Source organism: Corvus kubaryi, unplaced genomic scaffold (assembly GCF_017639235.1).
Source record: "Corvus kubaryi isolate FWS band 111438036 unplaced genomic scaffold, C.kubaryi_AGA036_p1.0 37135, whole genome shotgun sequence".
NCBI classification, from domain to species: domain Eukaryota; kingdom Metazoa; phylum Chordata; class Aves; order Passeriformes; family Corvidae; genus Corvus; species Corvus kubaryi.
Genome location: NW_024581035.1, coordinates 18,967 through 35,644, shown reverse-complemented (window position 1 = coordinate 35,644; position 16,678 = coordinate 18,967). Strand labels below are relative to the sequence as shown.

The window sequence follows — 16,678 nt, the reverse complement described above, 5'->3', positions numbered from 1 at the left end:
GATAAGGATGCCAGTAATGGTGAGAACTCCATGTCAGGACTGTCTCCCTTATATACAGAACAGCAACTTCTTACAATCTAAGCTGTGGAACACTTTTTGATCGGAAGATTGGGTCATAAACAACAATAAAACCCCAATAACGCCAGGCTTGTTGTGTAATTTATTACTCTTCAAGTCTTTGGCAGTGATTCATGAAGCATTTACGCTTTAGTGAATAGTTGATATGGATTTGGTAGGTCAGCCAGCACATATTTCTGCTGTGAATGTTTTCAGGTTCAGAGCTGTGCTGTGCTTGTTTGCATGTTAGCCTTCTAAATTTAGTAAATTGGAATTATTTGATGCTAGTTTTAAGCGGTGGAATTTAAAGCCTGACACGTGAATAGCGTTATGGCAAATGAAATTTTGAAGAAATTTGATCCGTGTACAGCAAGATTGAGAAAATAGCAGGTTTTCTTCATTAGGAGCTGAAGCAAAGCCTGGAATTCGTTATTATTGACTCATGGGCAGCAGCTCTCTGAAACAGCCCCTCGCTAGCAAATCGTCCTTCCCTTCTTCCTTGCAACTGTGCTGCCCTTTCACACAAGGAGGCTGATGCTGTCATGGTGGGAAGTCCCCAGAGGGGGATTATGGATATCGATACCCTCATTAAGATACCAGTGGGCTCTGCAGACACCTGGTCTAAGTCCCTGCCATCAGAACAATGAGAGACCAATCAGAACCTTTTCACAGTCATATCTAACTATCCCCATCAACAAATAGAAATATATTGCAGTTGAGGAAGTGAATATATCCAAAGCTGCTGCTTTTACACTCACCCTGCTTCCATTTCCTCTCTGCCACCCGAGGAGCTCTCTCCTTATATAACTACAGTCAACCTACAGCTTTAGTCAATGGAAAAAGATGTTTGATAATCCTAAGGATTGGTAGTTTCCTAAAGATTTCATTCCCCATGCTCAGAGAAGTAAAAGGAGGAAATAAAAGCTGAGAACATACCTGGAGCTGGGAGGCATTGGGGGTTTGCTGCACAGCTGGGGTGACCTCTGGGGAACCACCTGACACTGAAATTATTGGTCTTATTTTACAGCAGCCAAGAGTTTACTGAAAAAGCCGGATGGAGTTAAGGTAGGTTAAACACCTGCTTTCAATTTCAAAGATTCATCTTAGTCTCCACCTATCTGTAACTTCTGCCAGGTTTTAGGATTGTATATTGCTATTTCTTTCCTTCATAGAATCTGTTAGCAAGTGCTTCTCACTAGCTATTTGGAGTGGTTAAAGTTAGTAGGTGAAGCTTAAAAGTGAAATAAATACTTGAAAAGCCAGCATTAAGTAAGCAGAAGATAGAAAACTACTGGAGAAAATGCTTTTTCTTGCTTTTTAAATGAAGAATGATTATCTAATGAATGACTCAAAGTTGTCAATTACCTTGTAAATAGTGGTTTGGTGGTGGGCTTTTTAAGCATCAGTGTTTACATGCAGTTATGTTGCCTCTGTGTTTCCCCTTGACTTTCCATTAGATTTCGTGTAAGACCAAAAGTGTATGGGTAGGCTTGGCTCCACATGAGGTGTGTTCTGCCAGATGTACTTGCTATATTTGGCAGAACTTGAGGGGTTTACTGTCTCAGATCAGCTCATCCTGACTAAGAGACCTTGTTAAGAAGGGAACATTTTGGCAGCTTTCGTACATGATTTAGAGCTCCTGTTCTCTCGTCACCAGACCCTGCAGGAGGAGAGATGCTTCACAAATGAACATTCTGCATAAATGCTTTGGAGAAAAAAAAAAAAAAAACCAGGAATAAAAAAACACTCAACAGAAAATATGTTTCATTTTTTTTCTCAGAGGATTCTTGAAGACTATTATAATGCCTCAAGCTTTCATTATAAGATTCAAAAGATACTCTTCTGCGCTGTGTGTTTATGCAGAAGGGTGTCTTTGACCTGAATTTTAATTTTCTATTTAATCTTAATGTCTTACTTTAACAAAGTATTATAAATACTTGCTTGAATACCAGATTCACAGTATATTTGTGCCTGCTGTCTGACATATGCACACTTTTCTGATGAAAAAAATCCCAAGCCTGACCTACAAAGAAATGAGTACAGTACCATTTCAGTGCTTCTCACTGCCAAGCAGTGGATATCCCAGTCACATGGAGAAGCACACATTTGCAACTATTCTATCAGTGCTGGAAAACCCTGAACGTGTTTCATTGTGGAATAGATAAATTTTGTGCACTCTCTGGCCAGTTTTCCTTTTTAAATATCATTCCTCCTACAGGTCTACGATGCTATTTGTTCTATTGCAATCTCAATTATAATATGGGAAACAATGGTTGCCAAAATTTTGCCTAAATTGCACTTGTTGGGATTCAGTTCTTTGGTTTTCAGCACGTTATATGTCTGCTGTTAGTCTGCATGGTCATGTGGAGCAAAGGGAGTAAATGTACATCTGGGGAAGTCTGTTTTTGTCATTTCTGTTAATTGGGATGCTGTTATTGAGATACTCCGTAGCATTTTTTCCACCCCTTCCAACAGCTGTAGCTGTCTTTTTCTTATTTTAAAAAAAAAAGCCAAAAGAGAAATATACTGTACTCCATGCATTGATACTGCAAATCCAACCAGTCACGTTTTCTTCTTTTCCTTTCTCTCTGACTGGTCAATTCAGAAAAGGAAGTCCAGTTCGAGTGTTCAGATGATGGTGAGGATCTTTATCGACAGATTTTTTTTTTTTCTCCTGTGAAACATTCACACTTAGAAATCAAACAGTTGCATTTAGCTTTGTTAACGTACTGTGAGAACTGCAAGACTTTAAAGTACAATCTTGTGAATTTTAAGCCTGCAGTTGCTATATGCCATCCACAGAGAATCGTTGAGCCGTTCTTTCAAGCAAGTCTTTACTTCTTTTTAACCTGGGGACATAAAAAACCAAAAAAGTAGATGTAACATCAGCCAATGCAGCTGTTCTTAGTAAATAAGAATGGTAACAAAATAGTAATCTTATAACAGCCTTCTCTTCATTTTTAAAACATCTTACTTTAAAAGCTAATAGTATTAATATCATAGAATGTAACACAAAACACATTGCACAGTGATACCGTACTGCATTAATCGAGCCACTGTAGCCCAAGATGCCATACTAAATGCTCAGGAGTAAAAAAGCCAATTTCCCAGCCTTTCCACACTAGTTTCCCAGCCAGCTTCCTTCACAGCTCAGGGCTGTCCCCCAAGATCTCCCAACTGACAGTCTCAATAACTTTTCTTCCTCCTCAACCTGCTCTCCAGTTTTGTATTCATTTGGCCTCCGTGACCCTACATGATAACCTCCTCTATTGCTGTTTATGATGGTTTTGAATGTGACCTTTAAGGTGTTCATGAGGATGGGCTCTGCCTGCTGCTGCCGGCAGAGAGAAGGCGAACAGCCCTCATCCGCACCTTTCACTGGGAAGCCAACTCTCCTTGGAAAGCAAAAGCTGCTGGTCAGGTGTGAGCAGCCTTGCCGTTATGTAGGTAAATCCTCTGTTCCTTGGGGTGAATATAGAATTCCAGTGACAGGATCCACGGTGTCCAAAGGAGGGGCACCGGGAAGGTGCAGTGTGGATGTTGCCAGGATCCCAAACCTGAAGTGTGTGTTAACTTTTTGTTACAGAAGTACCATGTGAAAGATAAAGCCCCAAGATACAGGCTTTGTTTGTTAAAATATTTTCATATTCTATGGAAAAAAGGCCAATAATAATTTCTACAGTTCATGCCCAGCTGTTTGGAGAGAGTGTGTGTGTCTGTCCTGCACTACTGTCACACCTCAGAGAGTGACTTTTGGCAAGCAATGCAGCACTAAAACGTTCTCTGTCTTCAAACAGAAGGTCACTGGTTAAGCACAAATTAACTTTAAAGTAGCTGTTTCATATGAAATTATTGTAATCCTTCTGGAGTTATTTCCCTTTGCTGTTAAAAATACATGCAAAACGCACCACATGTTCATAGATTAATATGTCTCTGTTCTATGAGAGACAAAACATGTACAGCTTATTGCAGTTTTCTCTCAAAGTTTCAAAGGGTTTTACCAAGTTCTGTTTACGTGGAAGAAATAACTGTATTCTGAATCACATTCTCTCTCTCTGTTCCTAATGAATGCTGGATTCTCGATACCTGCTGAAGAAGTTTTGAATAGATTTCCTGCAGTTTTCAGCAGTAGCTGTAATTAATATTGTTTATTTTCATAGGGCTTCCACCAAGGGACTATGGACCCAAGCCTGCTCTGCTTACTCAGGCAAAATTGGAATTGAACTTTGACTAACCTGTTTTCCTTATGTATTCAACCAAGAGCACTCGTTTGGGATATCACTTGAGTTTTTGTATTAAGCTACTACTGAATAGGACTGTATGAAATCTGGTGAAATCTTCCATTTCTTTCCTTATGCTTTTCCTTTATGTCTGTTTGCCTTTTGCTAGGGTCTTTTTATTCATAGTCTCTCCACGACTACACTGTCACAAAAATACGAATTTGTAGTTACGCTACTTGATACGCGATTTTTGTCCTGCTTGGAAGGTTTAGTTTATGCTGTCAAGCAGTGTTGTGTTCCCACTATTCTACAGTTCTCCTGTAGAACTTTCATTTACTGAAATGGGTGGGGTTTTCTTTAAAATTTTTTCCTGAGTGAGGAGTTCAGGATTCTGCCCATCTCAGAATCCCGTAAATATCAAAGCAAGTGAAATACTTGCCGATACTTAGATCTCCCTATGAAAGACTTTATACACAAAGGTGTTTGTTCTCCCCCTGTCCTGACTTCAGACAATCCTACAGCTTATAGCTGTAATTGTGCATAGAGAAATGAAATTTATTTGGCAATAACTAGGCCAAGTCGGGGCGTAAACACTCTCAACTCAGTAATGACTCATATGTGCTCTTAATGACAATTTCTGTAGAAAGACCATTGTTTAAAAAATAACTGCTCTGCTATAGAGCGTCGTGAACTTTGCTTTTAAATCAAAGAAAATTATTTTTGTTCTATATGGGAAAGTGGTTTCTATCACAAGTATTATTAAATAACATTTGGTGTCGACATAATAACTAACAAAACTACTTTATATTCTTCAAAGCCAGTTAAATGCTGGTTAAAATAAGAAAATTTGCAATCTGTAATTAATTACTGCAAATTCTGTTGACATTTCCATGATTTAAACATACCCTAAGTAAGATTCACTTCAGCTGCAGGCTCAATTCCTGAAATCCACAAGTCAGCTGCCATGCCTGGCCCAAAGTAAAATAAACATCAAAAAGTGTTGAGGACATGGAGTCTGTGAATTTCATTTCTTTCTCTTCGGTAAAGTTAATTACAATTTTAGGAAAATCCATTAGCAAAACAGCTGCACATTTATTACTAAGTGCTACCACTAGAAGGTTCAGTAGAACTTGGCTTTTTTGGATCGAAGTCTTGTCAGATAATCTGTATCTGTATACCCAGTTCCGCATGATGCTTTGGACTACCCTTGCTGAAATTAGACATGACCAAAATGTACATAATATTTTTTCCTAATTATTGTTAGAGAAGAAAAAACACATCTTTCAAACCAGTTTTACAACACTTGAATTTTGCTTCTTAGTGCATGTATAAAGTGGCTTGCTACATTATTTTCAGTATTTCTGTTCTTCCCGTACCCCATGGTATTAAAGAAAGTTAAATCTTAGAAAATATTTTTAAAAGATCAGATACTTTTAAGCATCCTGCTAAGCAGTTTAATATTAATTAATATTTTGTACAGATAAAAGCCAGAAGGTGTAGCACTGTGCTAAGCTTAAGAAGTATTGTGATGACCTATATGTAAAGTTAAACAGAGAGGTGGTGATTGCTGGAGTAAGACTACAGGTACCATAGTGGGAAACCTTGTGCTTCCAAGTCACAGTACCAGCCCAGAGAAGCTGCCAATTATTTTCTGCTAAAATTAGCACCAAAAAAGCTAAAGGGGCACCAGTCTCTTTCTAGCGTCAGTCATATTTATTCCAAAGTGGAATCAGAAGCCAGTAGAACAAATTAGAGATTCTTGGAGAGCTACAAATAATCAAATATTATTTATGGTAGGGATAATCCATGAGAAATAAAGAACTGTTGTGTGCAATGACTTAACACCATTGCATGTCAGGAAATGGCAGTGGCTATTTAGGACTTCGTTCCAACCCGTATTAGTTCTTTAGTCTTCTTAGACGTGCCTAGCTGCTACTTAAGGGCTCTCTGTTAAGTGTCTCAGATGAACTCATCCATTCCTTACCTAGGCCTTGGTGCAGGGCTCTGACAGCCCTTGGTGAGGAGCTGCCAGCCAGCTCCCAGAGCTAGTGTGTTAGTGTTCCTGCAAGTTCCTGAGTTCATCTTTCTGTATTCTTTATTTCCATATCTATATCTATCTATAGATACCAATACCTGTCTATAGATGTTGTGTGCAGAGATATAGATACGGTGCCTACCGTGAGTTCTAAGGCCTGTCTGTTTCTGTTTTCTGCATACCTACAGATAAACAACAAAACCAACGTGGTAACCAGCCCCAAGGAAAATATTCCTACCCCGGCGCTGGTATACCTGGAATTTTCCTTCTCATGCTATCTGGAAGTTTTTGACTGTCTTCTGTTTGTTCTTCCTTTTTTTTTTTCTTTTTTGCTTTTTCATGCATTTACTCTGTTTGCTTTCTAAAAACAGGTTTTGGAAAACCTTTTTGTTTGAATTATGCTGTCTTTTTTTTGTGAGGAAGTCCATTAGAGCGTGTTTATTGACAGAAAATGTTAAATGGAAGCTGGATGCGGTAGAGTCGTAGCATTTGTAACTGTAGCTGAATTTTTTGCATGCTGTGCCAGAAAGTGAGTAGAATGCGCTTGGTGTTGCTCTTTGCTCTTTGCCTGATGACTGTTTCCACATTCTAATGCTAACCTTTTGCACCAAAAAGATTTTTTTAAAAACAGCTCTGTTATTTTCTCTGCTTTGTCTTAGTTAAAGTGTTGACATCCAGGAGAGCTAACAGGATTATTACTGCCATAAAACAGACCTTATTCAGATTTTCATTCCATATTTCCTGAAACTCAGCAGGACTTTGCAAGTCTTCTCTGGGATCAAGAGGCATCTTGAGCTAGAGCTAAACATTTTTTTGGTTTCTCTTCCATTTAAATCAGCAGGAGACATTACTCATTAATAAGCTCTGTTAAGGACGTATTACAAATCAAAGTGATGTTCCTGGATGTTTACTGCAATCTTGCTTTTATTAATAGCCTATTTCTAAGGCACCTGTGTATCACGGGGCTCACCAATGTAAATGCCAGTGCCTAAGTACACCGTGTTGTGACCTCTTGTTTCCCATGTGCATATAAAACTTTGAAAGTGGGGTAGTTCGTACACATTTGGAGGCATTTTTCCTCTGGAATTTTTTTGAGCAGCTGGCACTGAGGCATACAGTAAGTACTTCCAAAGGCCCAGCCAGCAGGTTGCATGCAGGAGTTTATGGCAGTCTGTTCCCAGACAGAGCTGTGCCCGATGGTCCATGCTGAAAGCGTGCTGGCTAACTGCCATTTCAAAGATTATTGAACCTTTTTTAAAGGGAAAAGGATTTGGGGAAATTACACTCTTAAATGACACAAAGATCACTCTCGCTTGCTTTAATGCAGCTCTGCCAAGGCAGCCACTGGGGGCAGTCCATGCTTTCCAAACCACAGTAGTCATGGGATAGTCAACTCATCCTTAATCCTTATCAATTCCTCTGTATTTCGATTTCATCACTTCATGCTAATACAAGCAAGCACAATTAAAGAGAAGAGGTTATTAAAGCTTAAAGATTTGTCGTGCCCTGCCTGTCCAGGCTCCGACAGGACAGCACACGGAGCATTTGGTCTGCCCTTGTGCAGAAGAGCCTCTGCAGGTCCCCAGAGCTTCAAAGCCCTGCATGCCCCGGTCCTGAATAAGGTCTCTGCATGCTGCTGCATTAGGTGAGATGGCCTTTTTTTCTGGCTTGCTGTTGGGGAAATCTGTGTTAGAGACATCCAGTTTCACCCCCTGGCGACAGTTAACGTTTGTTTTAACTCTTGTCAGTGTTCAGCATTTGTGAGCTGGCTCTTCTTGCACTCCCTCACACCAATGAAAATGTATTTACCAATGGGAACTCTTTCTCTCTTTATTTTGTTCTTGCTCAGGAGCCCCAAACTACAGTAATCCACAACCCTGATGGAAATAAGGTATTCAGAAAGAATCAACTCCATCTTGCTTTTCCACACCACACATCCCATCCACTATTCCACAGCACAATAGGTTCATTCCAAGAATTTGTGAAGGAAAATCTCATTCGTGCATTTGTTATACCTGATGTCTCTTGAGCCTGTTTTCATCCATGTCCATCTGCTGTGTGTGCCCTGCTGCTTCTGAGCTCCTGAAGCTCTTGGGGGAGTTGGTAGCAATGGGCAGAGCTCACAGCCCGGCTCGGGAAGCGGGGGGTCTCTCATTTCAGCCAAAAATGCTGCAGTCTAAGGGAAACCTAAGAATGCTGTTCTCAGAGTGTGGTGAGATGATCCCAGCGAGTTTTACGTGCAGTCGTCACCTCAGACGAAGATGTCATTTCAGTTTATCCCATCTGCTGTTTCTCAGCATGCTTATACACCGTGTCGTGACATGTCTTTCGCACAGGACTTTGGTTTTCTTCCATAACATCACTGGGCAGTTTCCAAAAAAATTTCACATTCCAAGTGACAAAGAAGTCTTTTGATTTTTACATGTTTTCTTCATGCTCTTTTCTTTTTCTCATGTATTGTGGTGTTTGCGTTTGGCAGCTGATCCCTAAATTGTGTTTTGTTCTGTTTTTTTCATGCATGGACTTGAAAAGGGACAGGAAATACCATCATTTATATATAACACATGTTCCTAGGTTTCCTGAAAAGAATTTATGCATCAACAAGAGTTTCACTGTTTGCAGTGTTGACTTAATTCCCATCCCATTTATCTAGTCTGAACTCCCTGTGGTTATTTCATAAGAGAAGGAGTGGATCTGAGTGACAAAATAACGCATGCAGACATTCCTCAAGCATGGAAGTGCTGATGGTGTGTGTTGTGCTTGTGTATCCCGATCCTTTATGTCCCCTGCATCTGTCCAACACAGAACTTGTGTTTTCGTGTTACTACTCTTTCAGCTCCCCGAGTTTAAACCCATAGGCCACGAGCAGCCTGTGTTTGGACAGCAGGCTGATCTTTATCACTGAAGTCCACTAAAGCCCAGAAAACCTAGATAAAATATTGGCGTGACTACATCTACTTGATTTTTTTACATAATCTTATCAACTAAGATACTCAATGTCCCAAAAGGTCACAGCAAACAAACGATCCACTTAATGCGGAGAGCTCCTCCTAAATTTATCTGAAAGACTGATCCTTGTAGTATGGCAACTGGAGTGGATGCTTCAGTGTTAGAAGCTACATCTGCCCTGTGAGCTTTGCATGGTGTTTACAACTTGTATTTGTGTGAGGTTTTTATTCACTTGTAAGTACTTTATTTAATATTTGAAGTGCTAGAGCATGATACGTCCATGTAGAGTGGAACGTCTAACACAGCGAGGGCAGGGACAGCATGGTGGCTCGTTCAGTTCTGTTTGTGTGTAAATTAATTCCTCTAGTTTGACTTATCAATGCACATTTGGGTTTTGAAGGTCTGAGTAATGGATTAGCCCTCTTGAACATTCCTTTGACTCAGCCTTGTGAGGACACAGTAAATGAAGGGCACTGGCAAATTTACCTTTTATTATTTAATTGTAAAATCCTTTAAAGAATTAAATATGATAGCAGTCCTGTCTTCTCTCCCAGATAAAAACAGATCAGTTAACCTTTTTTGTTATTGAGCTGCGAAAAAAAAAAATTTAATGTTTTACTTCTCAAGAAAGTATGGAGATAAAAAAACCATCCCACTTAAAACTTTCCAGCTGTCTGAAGCTGTTAGATTTGACAGTGCCCTGTTGAATTTGCCCATTGTATTTCATGTTTCTGGTAATTAAGGAAAGACTAAGATACAATATCCTTGCCTTTTTAAGTGTGATGGCTTAAGAATAAACTGTCTGATAGATGAGTCATTCCTTTGCATGACTGGTTGGTTGAAGAATACTGCTACAAAGATGCCTTAGTTTGTCAAAGTTTTTACCGTATGTTTATCAATTCTCCATCTCCTTAAAAAAAAAAAAACAAACAAAAAACCACAAAACCAGTATAAAAATGAGATAATCTGATCCAATATGCTTCAAGTCTCTGTGAGACTTCTTTTGAATATACATTGCATAAGTCACATGAACAGGAAATTGATTGTAAACTGTAGCTTGCAGCAGCCTGCATATTTAGAAGGTGGAATTGGAATGGAATGACTTATTTTGCACAGTTGGTTTAATCACTAAGCTTAAAATGGCAAGCTCTCCTACTTGGCTGAGGTAATTCATACATTTCAGATGGACTTTGTACAGCTGGATGTTAAAGAAAAAAACTTTCCTGTACATTCCTGTGAAGTAAAAGCATCAGAGTGCAGGAATTGTGTTTCTGTTCCCTCCTGTGGAGAATGGCAATGTTTGACATCCATTTCAGGTGGAAATGTCTCAATTGGTGTGTGACCATTTGTTTGTGAATGACATCCCACCCCGCTTCAAGGCTTTGCATGATTCCTGTAACTAATCCTGTCCTTTTCCGAGGCACGCAAATAAGGCTTGGCTTGTTTTATACATTCGACTCATATTTACTTCTCAACAGGAATCAACAGAGAGTTCCAACACGACCATCGAAGATGAGGATGTGAAAGGTATGATTTTAAGCTTGAAATGTTTGGAGAAGCAGTAACGTGAGTTTCGTGGTTGTATTTCATGTAGGTCATTAAACACAGAAACCCCTAATGTATCTTACAGGAGAATAGTATTTTTCCTTTTGTAGAAGAAATTACTTTTGATATGTTTTGGACTTAACTTTAACTTTTCCGATCCCAAAACACCATTTCCCAGGATGTTTTGGGATTAAGAGTGTAAGGTTACTGCTTTTTAACTAAGATATTAGTTCCAGTAATAATAGAAGTAGATTACAAATGTCTTAGTGCTTTGTAGCTTTTATTTAGTTTATGTTTAGCATGCATTTGTGTTTTGGGTTTGGTTGTGGGGTTTTTTTCATGTCACCATTTTTATTTTTCTTCTGTTCAGATGCCAGTGTATTTTTTTTGTTTTCTTTTGTTCTGTCCATACACTTATTTTAATCTTCTTCTATTCTTAAAAAACTAACATCAAAACTTTTCGTACAAATTTAGTTTTGTAGTTTCACAGATAATATTTTTGTTTCCATTTTTTCCCCCTCTAAATATTATGCTGTGATGCTAACGTACCTACTTTAATAACATTGTTTTAAAGTGCTAAGGGCTTGAAAAAGTGAGTATTAGGTTTGTGTATCTCTGATTCACAAAAAAGATTGGCTTTTGGCCTCAAAGAAAAATGGTATATGTACAGGTGATAGTAAGATAAAACAGGGAGAATGGATGCAACGAAGTAGTGGTGGTTTGAGTTAATATGAAAGGAGAGAAGAATTACAGGGATCCACAGCTGGTGCGTTGGAGAATACAGTGTAATTTACCTCTAATCATAACAGTTTGTATTTCTTCCTTCAAACTATTTTGTGCAGTTTAACAACTAAGCTTATTAAATGAATAATTAAATTGTAGGGCCTCTGTGTGATGATATAATGTGGTGTTACTACAGTAGGATTTTTAGAAAATTCTGTCAGAAGCTTAGCACACAAAATTGTACCTCAGGGGGATACAACTACAAGGAAAAACAGCAGTGAAAATAATTGGCCTTATTCTTTTACATGATTCTGCAGTATCACAGTTAAGGGCGGGTTGGATGGCCGTAATATACGGTACTCCCAAAACACAAAAGGGGGATCTTGCAGTAAGCACAGGTCTGAGGAACAAGATACTGCTTGAGTCTTTCCCTGCACAGTGTACAGGGATTTCATTTTCTGTTCATTTAAACGACAAATATAATCTCCCTCTTATTAATTGCTTGGGAACTTGCTTGTTTTGCACTTTTTAATATTCTTCTCACACTTCCCATCTTTCCACTGGAGGCTGCTGTTCATACTGTTTTGTTATAAATTAAAGCTAACACTGCCCCCAGGGTCTAATTTGAAGATTGATTCAGGGAATAGGCAGTCCTGCAACCCTGACACCTATTACAAGCTCAAGCTTCCTGCTCTAGCAAAGCACTTACGAAAGGTTATTTCCCCCTACACCAAACTTGATTCCTGGATGTATAGTTTGTAGGAGAACAGTGAGAAAGCTTTCTCTTGTCAGCAACAGCCACTGGAGATAAAATACTGATAGGGACAATTGGATTTCAGAGGTAGGAGAGAGAATTCTCCAGGTCCTTACACGTATGCTCAAGATGATCAAGACGTTTGTCGCCACGTTTGAGACCTAGAAGGAGTGTTTTCCACCTTAGATGATAAAGAACATTTAAACCTTTTTGCTTTTCTTTGCAGCATGGAGTACAACATTGGAGGAGGCTCTGTGCTTTCCAAGAAGGAGCGGGGGGCTGTGGCTGGAACTGAGCAGTAGTATTAGTGTGGTTTATGGCATTGCAGTGTGAGGCACACCTCCCAGGGAGTGGCGTGTGGGTTGTGCGCGTTACTCCTGCTCCCAGTATCCCAACGCCGTGCTGGACCGCACAAACAGGGCCAGGGCTCCTTCCTTCATGCAGCCCACACAGACAGAAAACATCCAGCTGTGCATCAAGGGCTTTGTTGTTTGTTACTGATTTGCCTCTTTGCAGAGGTGTGGCACACGGGTCTGTGTGGGGTACAGCATCCCCAGCACACTCAAGTCTCGTGTGTGCTGTGGAAAGGGGTGCACGTGCGTGTCTGTGCCAAGTATTACAAATGTTAGGATTCATTAAGAAAGGGAGCAGTTAAAAATGTCTTAAATCACTTATCATAAATATGTCTTCAGGATCAAATTCTTACCTCCTGTCTGTCACAGATGCGTAGAGCATTCTCTCATGTCAGGATTTTGCCCCGTTTTCACTTTTGAAGGCAGGTATTTAACTTCAAGACAGTAAAATCAGGCTTCTTATTTTTTATTTACTGAAAATCTTGGTATCTGTAACTTTGCCTTGTTTGTGTATACATTTACCTCTTTTAGGACTGGAATATATTTCTTTTACTAGAAACAGTGCTTGGCAAACAACAGTGAGCTTTAATAACTCAAGGATTAAGCTAATTGTATCATTTGAGACTGAAATGAATTGAAGCTGTAGTTCAGGTTCCTTGCTAAGATAAATTTCCAACATTAGCCATCAATCATGGGCTTAATCTACATGACAGTGATCCCTCCTAAATATGACAGGAGTGGGCAGGAAGAACACGCTGAGAACTGGACTGTAGGCAATGCCTCCTTCTGGGATTGCTTGTGGGATTTCTTCTTCCTGTAGCAATGAGTCTGGAACTTTTGGGCAGCATCTCTGTGATATGGGTTTGATTTTTCAAGTAATGCTGTGGAATATCACCATTATTTTTTGTCCACAGACTGTCAGAAAGGTGCGTTGTTAAATGTACCATGAACAGAAGATCTGGATTTCTCATGGTGTCTTTTTGCCCCCAGAGACAAATTAATGAAAGCATTAGTAAGAATGATGCTTCCCAATGGGAAAAATTGCTGAGTTGTAAGGCACTTACAGATTTGACAAATTGTGATTTACCTGTGCTACTTAATACATCTGGAAGGTACATTGCTCTGAAAAATTTCATATATTTGTAATTCATCTTGTACCTGCTGGCTTAATTTTATTTAACAGTAGAAAGAAAGCACTTTAAACTATTTCTTTTGGAATATACATTCCTAAAAAACCATTCAAATTTCTAAGAACAATTTTTCCGTAGCTCTTTCAAGTCCCTGTATATCTGAGTACTGGATACAGGGGTGAATCTGTGCTGGCATCTGAACAGAGTCACTCACACCTTTACAACTGTTCTTTGGCACCCACACTGCCCCTGAAAGTACATCATTAACATTGTTTGTGTGCTCAAAGATTTTCTAAGTTCTTGCTGCTTCTAATTAAATTATCATTATTTTTCTTTTGGCCTTCTTTTTTTCTTCACATGTACTTGACCCTCACACAGCTTTCACAAAGGAGGAGGACATGGAGAGGTTGAGTTCCACCCACCACTCCTCCTCTTCCATTGCTTCTTCATCCCACTGGTCACCACCCTTGCCGTGCCCCAGAGGCCGCTCCTGCTGCCAGTGCCTGCTGAGGAGTCTGATCACACTCTACCTCTTCATCTTTGTTTGTTCATATGTTGTGTTTCTTTCCATCAATTCAGCGGGCAAGTCCATGAGAAATGCAAACTCAGAGAGTCAATCGCTTGAGTCTGAGCTCTCCCACTCCACTCCTTCCTCTGTACTATGTAAGTTGAGAGACTCATCGGTCAGATGATCTCCTTTGTCTCTCCTCCTCTTCCCTCCCCACCATCTGAAAAAAGCTCAAAAAAGGTCAATGCTGTGATCTGCCTGATCTAGGAATGCCCTGTGATTAAGCTTTACAAAAGTAAAAATTTTTAGTTTTTTTCTTCTTGTTATTAATTGTAAAAATATTTTCATCACCTGTAACAGCAGGATAAATAGGTCTGTATTTCAGAAAGCTGTATCTTGCAGGAGTAATCCTTGCAGTAGTTTTTAGGTTAGGGAGAGAGATTGCCTCACCTCTTGCTTGGATCCTGGATAGGGCCTCAGCATTAATTACCTGTTACATTTATTATATCAAATTCCTTTCTTGAGCATCCCCGTTGATAAACCAGTCTTGAAGCTGCTGTGGCAGCTGTTAACTTGCAGCATTGATAGGACAACTGGAAAGTGTCCTGCTCTGCTCAGGAGGAGATCTGTGATGGTCAGTGACCGAGTGACTAAAGGAAATCTGCAGTGTTGGTAGAATGTAAAAGACCTGGGTAGAGCCTTTCTTGTTTATAAATGAACTCAGAAATTCTTCAGAAATTCCTTAGAGGGAAGGGACCTTGTGAGTTGAAACCGGGAATGACTTCCTGGGAATGTAGGTTGTGCTTGCCAGATTCTGATCCTGCAGCCAACATGTATTGGGGCAGTTGCACTAGTGGTGAGAGTGGTCATTTGCACAGGTAAAAGTGAGATCCAGGCGGGCCCTTGGGAGCATGGGCTGTGTGTTATTGGTGTGAACCTTATTTTAAACTTGAGTGGAATTTTTGGTGGGGTTAGCTAATGCAGGTGAGAGAAATCAGTCCTGGAGAGGATGGGCTGTCTCCGGTCACAGCTGTTGCTGGGTAATGCTGAAAGCATAGCTTCATTCTGAGGGAGGAGCAAGAGAGGCTGTATCAATATACGGGTGAGTGTGTATCAGACTAGAGCTACAAATACTGCCAGCACAAAGCGCCCAGAGCCTGGGAAAAGAGAAGCATTAATAGGAGAGATCTGGGCTGCGTAACACTGAGGGTTGACATGTCAGTAACACCTGCCGTAAGGCTTTATTCCATCCACAGTGGATATCCACACAGTATCCTTTATGTGCCCAGCATTTTCAGATCTGAATGCTGGCAACCTCACATGTCCTGTTTCTCTGAACTAGTTGAGGGATTAGGCAGGAGCACAGTTTAAATAAAAATGTGCACAGCAGCAAATCTTGTTAACGTCTCGCTCATCAAGGCTTCAAACATCATTCTGGAGACAGCAGCCAGATTCCACGATTTAAGTAGCCCGTTGGGAAACCACAGAGCAGTGTCTTGTGTGGTAACCATGATGCAGTTTTGATCTGAGGCTGTAGGTGATTTGTCGTCAAAAAATAAACATTTGCCAACATTTGCTGTGCTACATAAATATTAGTGTAATTTTTTCGTATAATCACATAAAGAGAGACCATCTTTAGACATAATTGATTCCATATAAATGAAAATATACTATGTATGGCATGTGACAAGTTGCTTAACATTAATTGAAATAGACACATTAATTTTATTGCATCTGTTTTGTCAGTACAGGGTGGAAAAGTTCTGGGTTAGTTTTTCAGATATTTGCCTACATAGCTAAAGAATTTAAATTTTTTTTAGGGCAGTAGCAGGCTTACCAGTTTTTAGATAGCTGAAAGATACCTAACCTAAAATAACCTAAATAATACTCTGCAGATCATCCATCCATGTTGTAATTCGATGAATCAGAGTGAGTCTTTGGAATCAGCAGGCTCTAGGAAAAGGGTGTGCATGTGAGATAACAGCTCAGATGTTTTAGTCCCTATCAAAGTTTAAGGTTAAGTGTGAAGTAAGAGATAAGTGCTGGTCTTCTGTACACTGAATCTTGATAAACTTCTTAAATGACAAGTCCCCTGGAGCATGCCTTGTCAGCTGAGGGTCTAGGTGGGTTTTGTGTAGATCTGAGACCCAGTCAGTTGTTAATTCATGCTCCCCTCCCCTCCCCTTCCCTCCCCTCTATTATTTAATTGGAATATTTGTGGCAGAAATTGTAAGAAAATTATCAGCAGAGAATTTGCAAATATTGGTGTGATCAGAATCATTTGGAAGAACATTGTGTGATGTTTAGGAGTCCACGCTGTAAAGCTGAATGAAATCTGTTACATCCACACAGCCAGAACTTGTTATACAACACAGGATAAAATTTCTAGTCTCTTCCTCTTTCT

General features: G+C 39.7%; 1 protein-coding gene across 34 annotated transcripts in view; it reads left to right on the top strand.

Moving 5' to 3' along the window:
- The window catches only part of CAMK2D (calcium/calmodulin dependent protein kinase II delta), a 124,410-nt gene that overhangs the window by 95,300 nt on the left and 12,432 nt on the right, over positions 1-16,678 (top strand). For 5 of the 34 annotated variants that reach the window (XM_042021355.1, XM_042021321.1, XM_042021323.1 and 2 more), the window contains 6 exons: positions 1,085-1,122; positions 2,663-2,695; positions 6,501-6,560; positions 8,162-8,203; positions 10,740-10,788; positions 14,346-14,429. In XM_042021355.1, coding sequence (XP_041877289.1) covers positions 1,085-1,122; positions 2,663-2,695; positions 6,501-6,560; positions 8,162-8,203; positions 10,740-10,788; positions 14,346-14,429 — 306 coding nt within the window. The remainder of the gene's footprint in view (positions 1-1,084; positions 1,123-2,662; positions 2,696-6,500; positions 6,561-8,161; positions 8,204-10,739; positions 10,789-14,345; positions 14,430-16,678) is intronic. The other 29 variants (XM_042021327.1, XM_042021326.1, XM_042021338.1 and 26 more) reach the window with 22 other exon arrangements.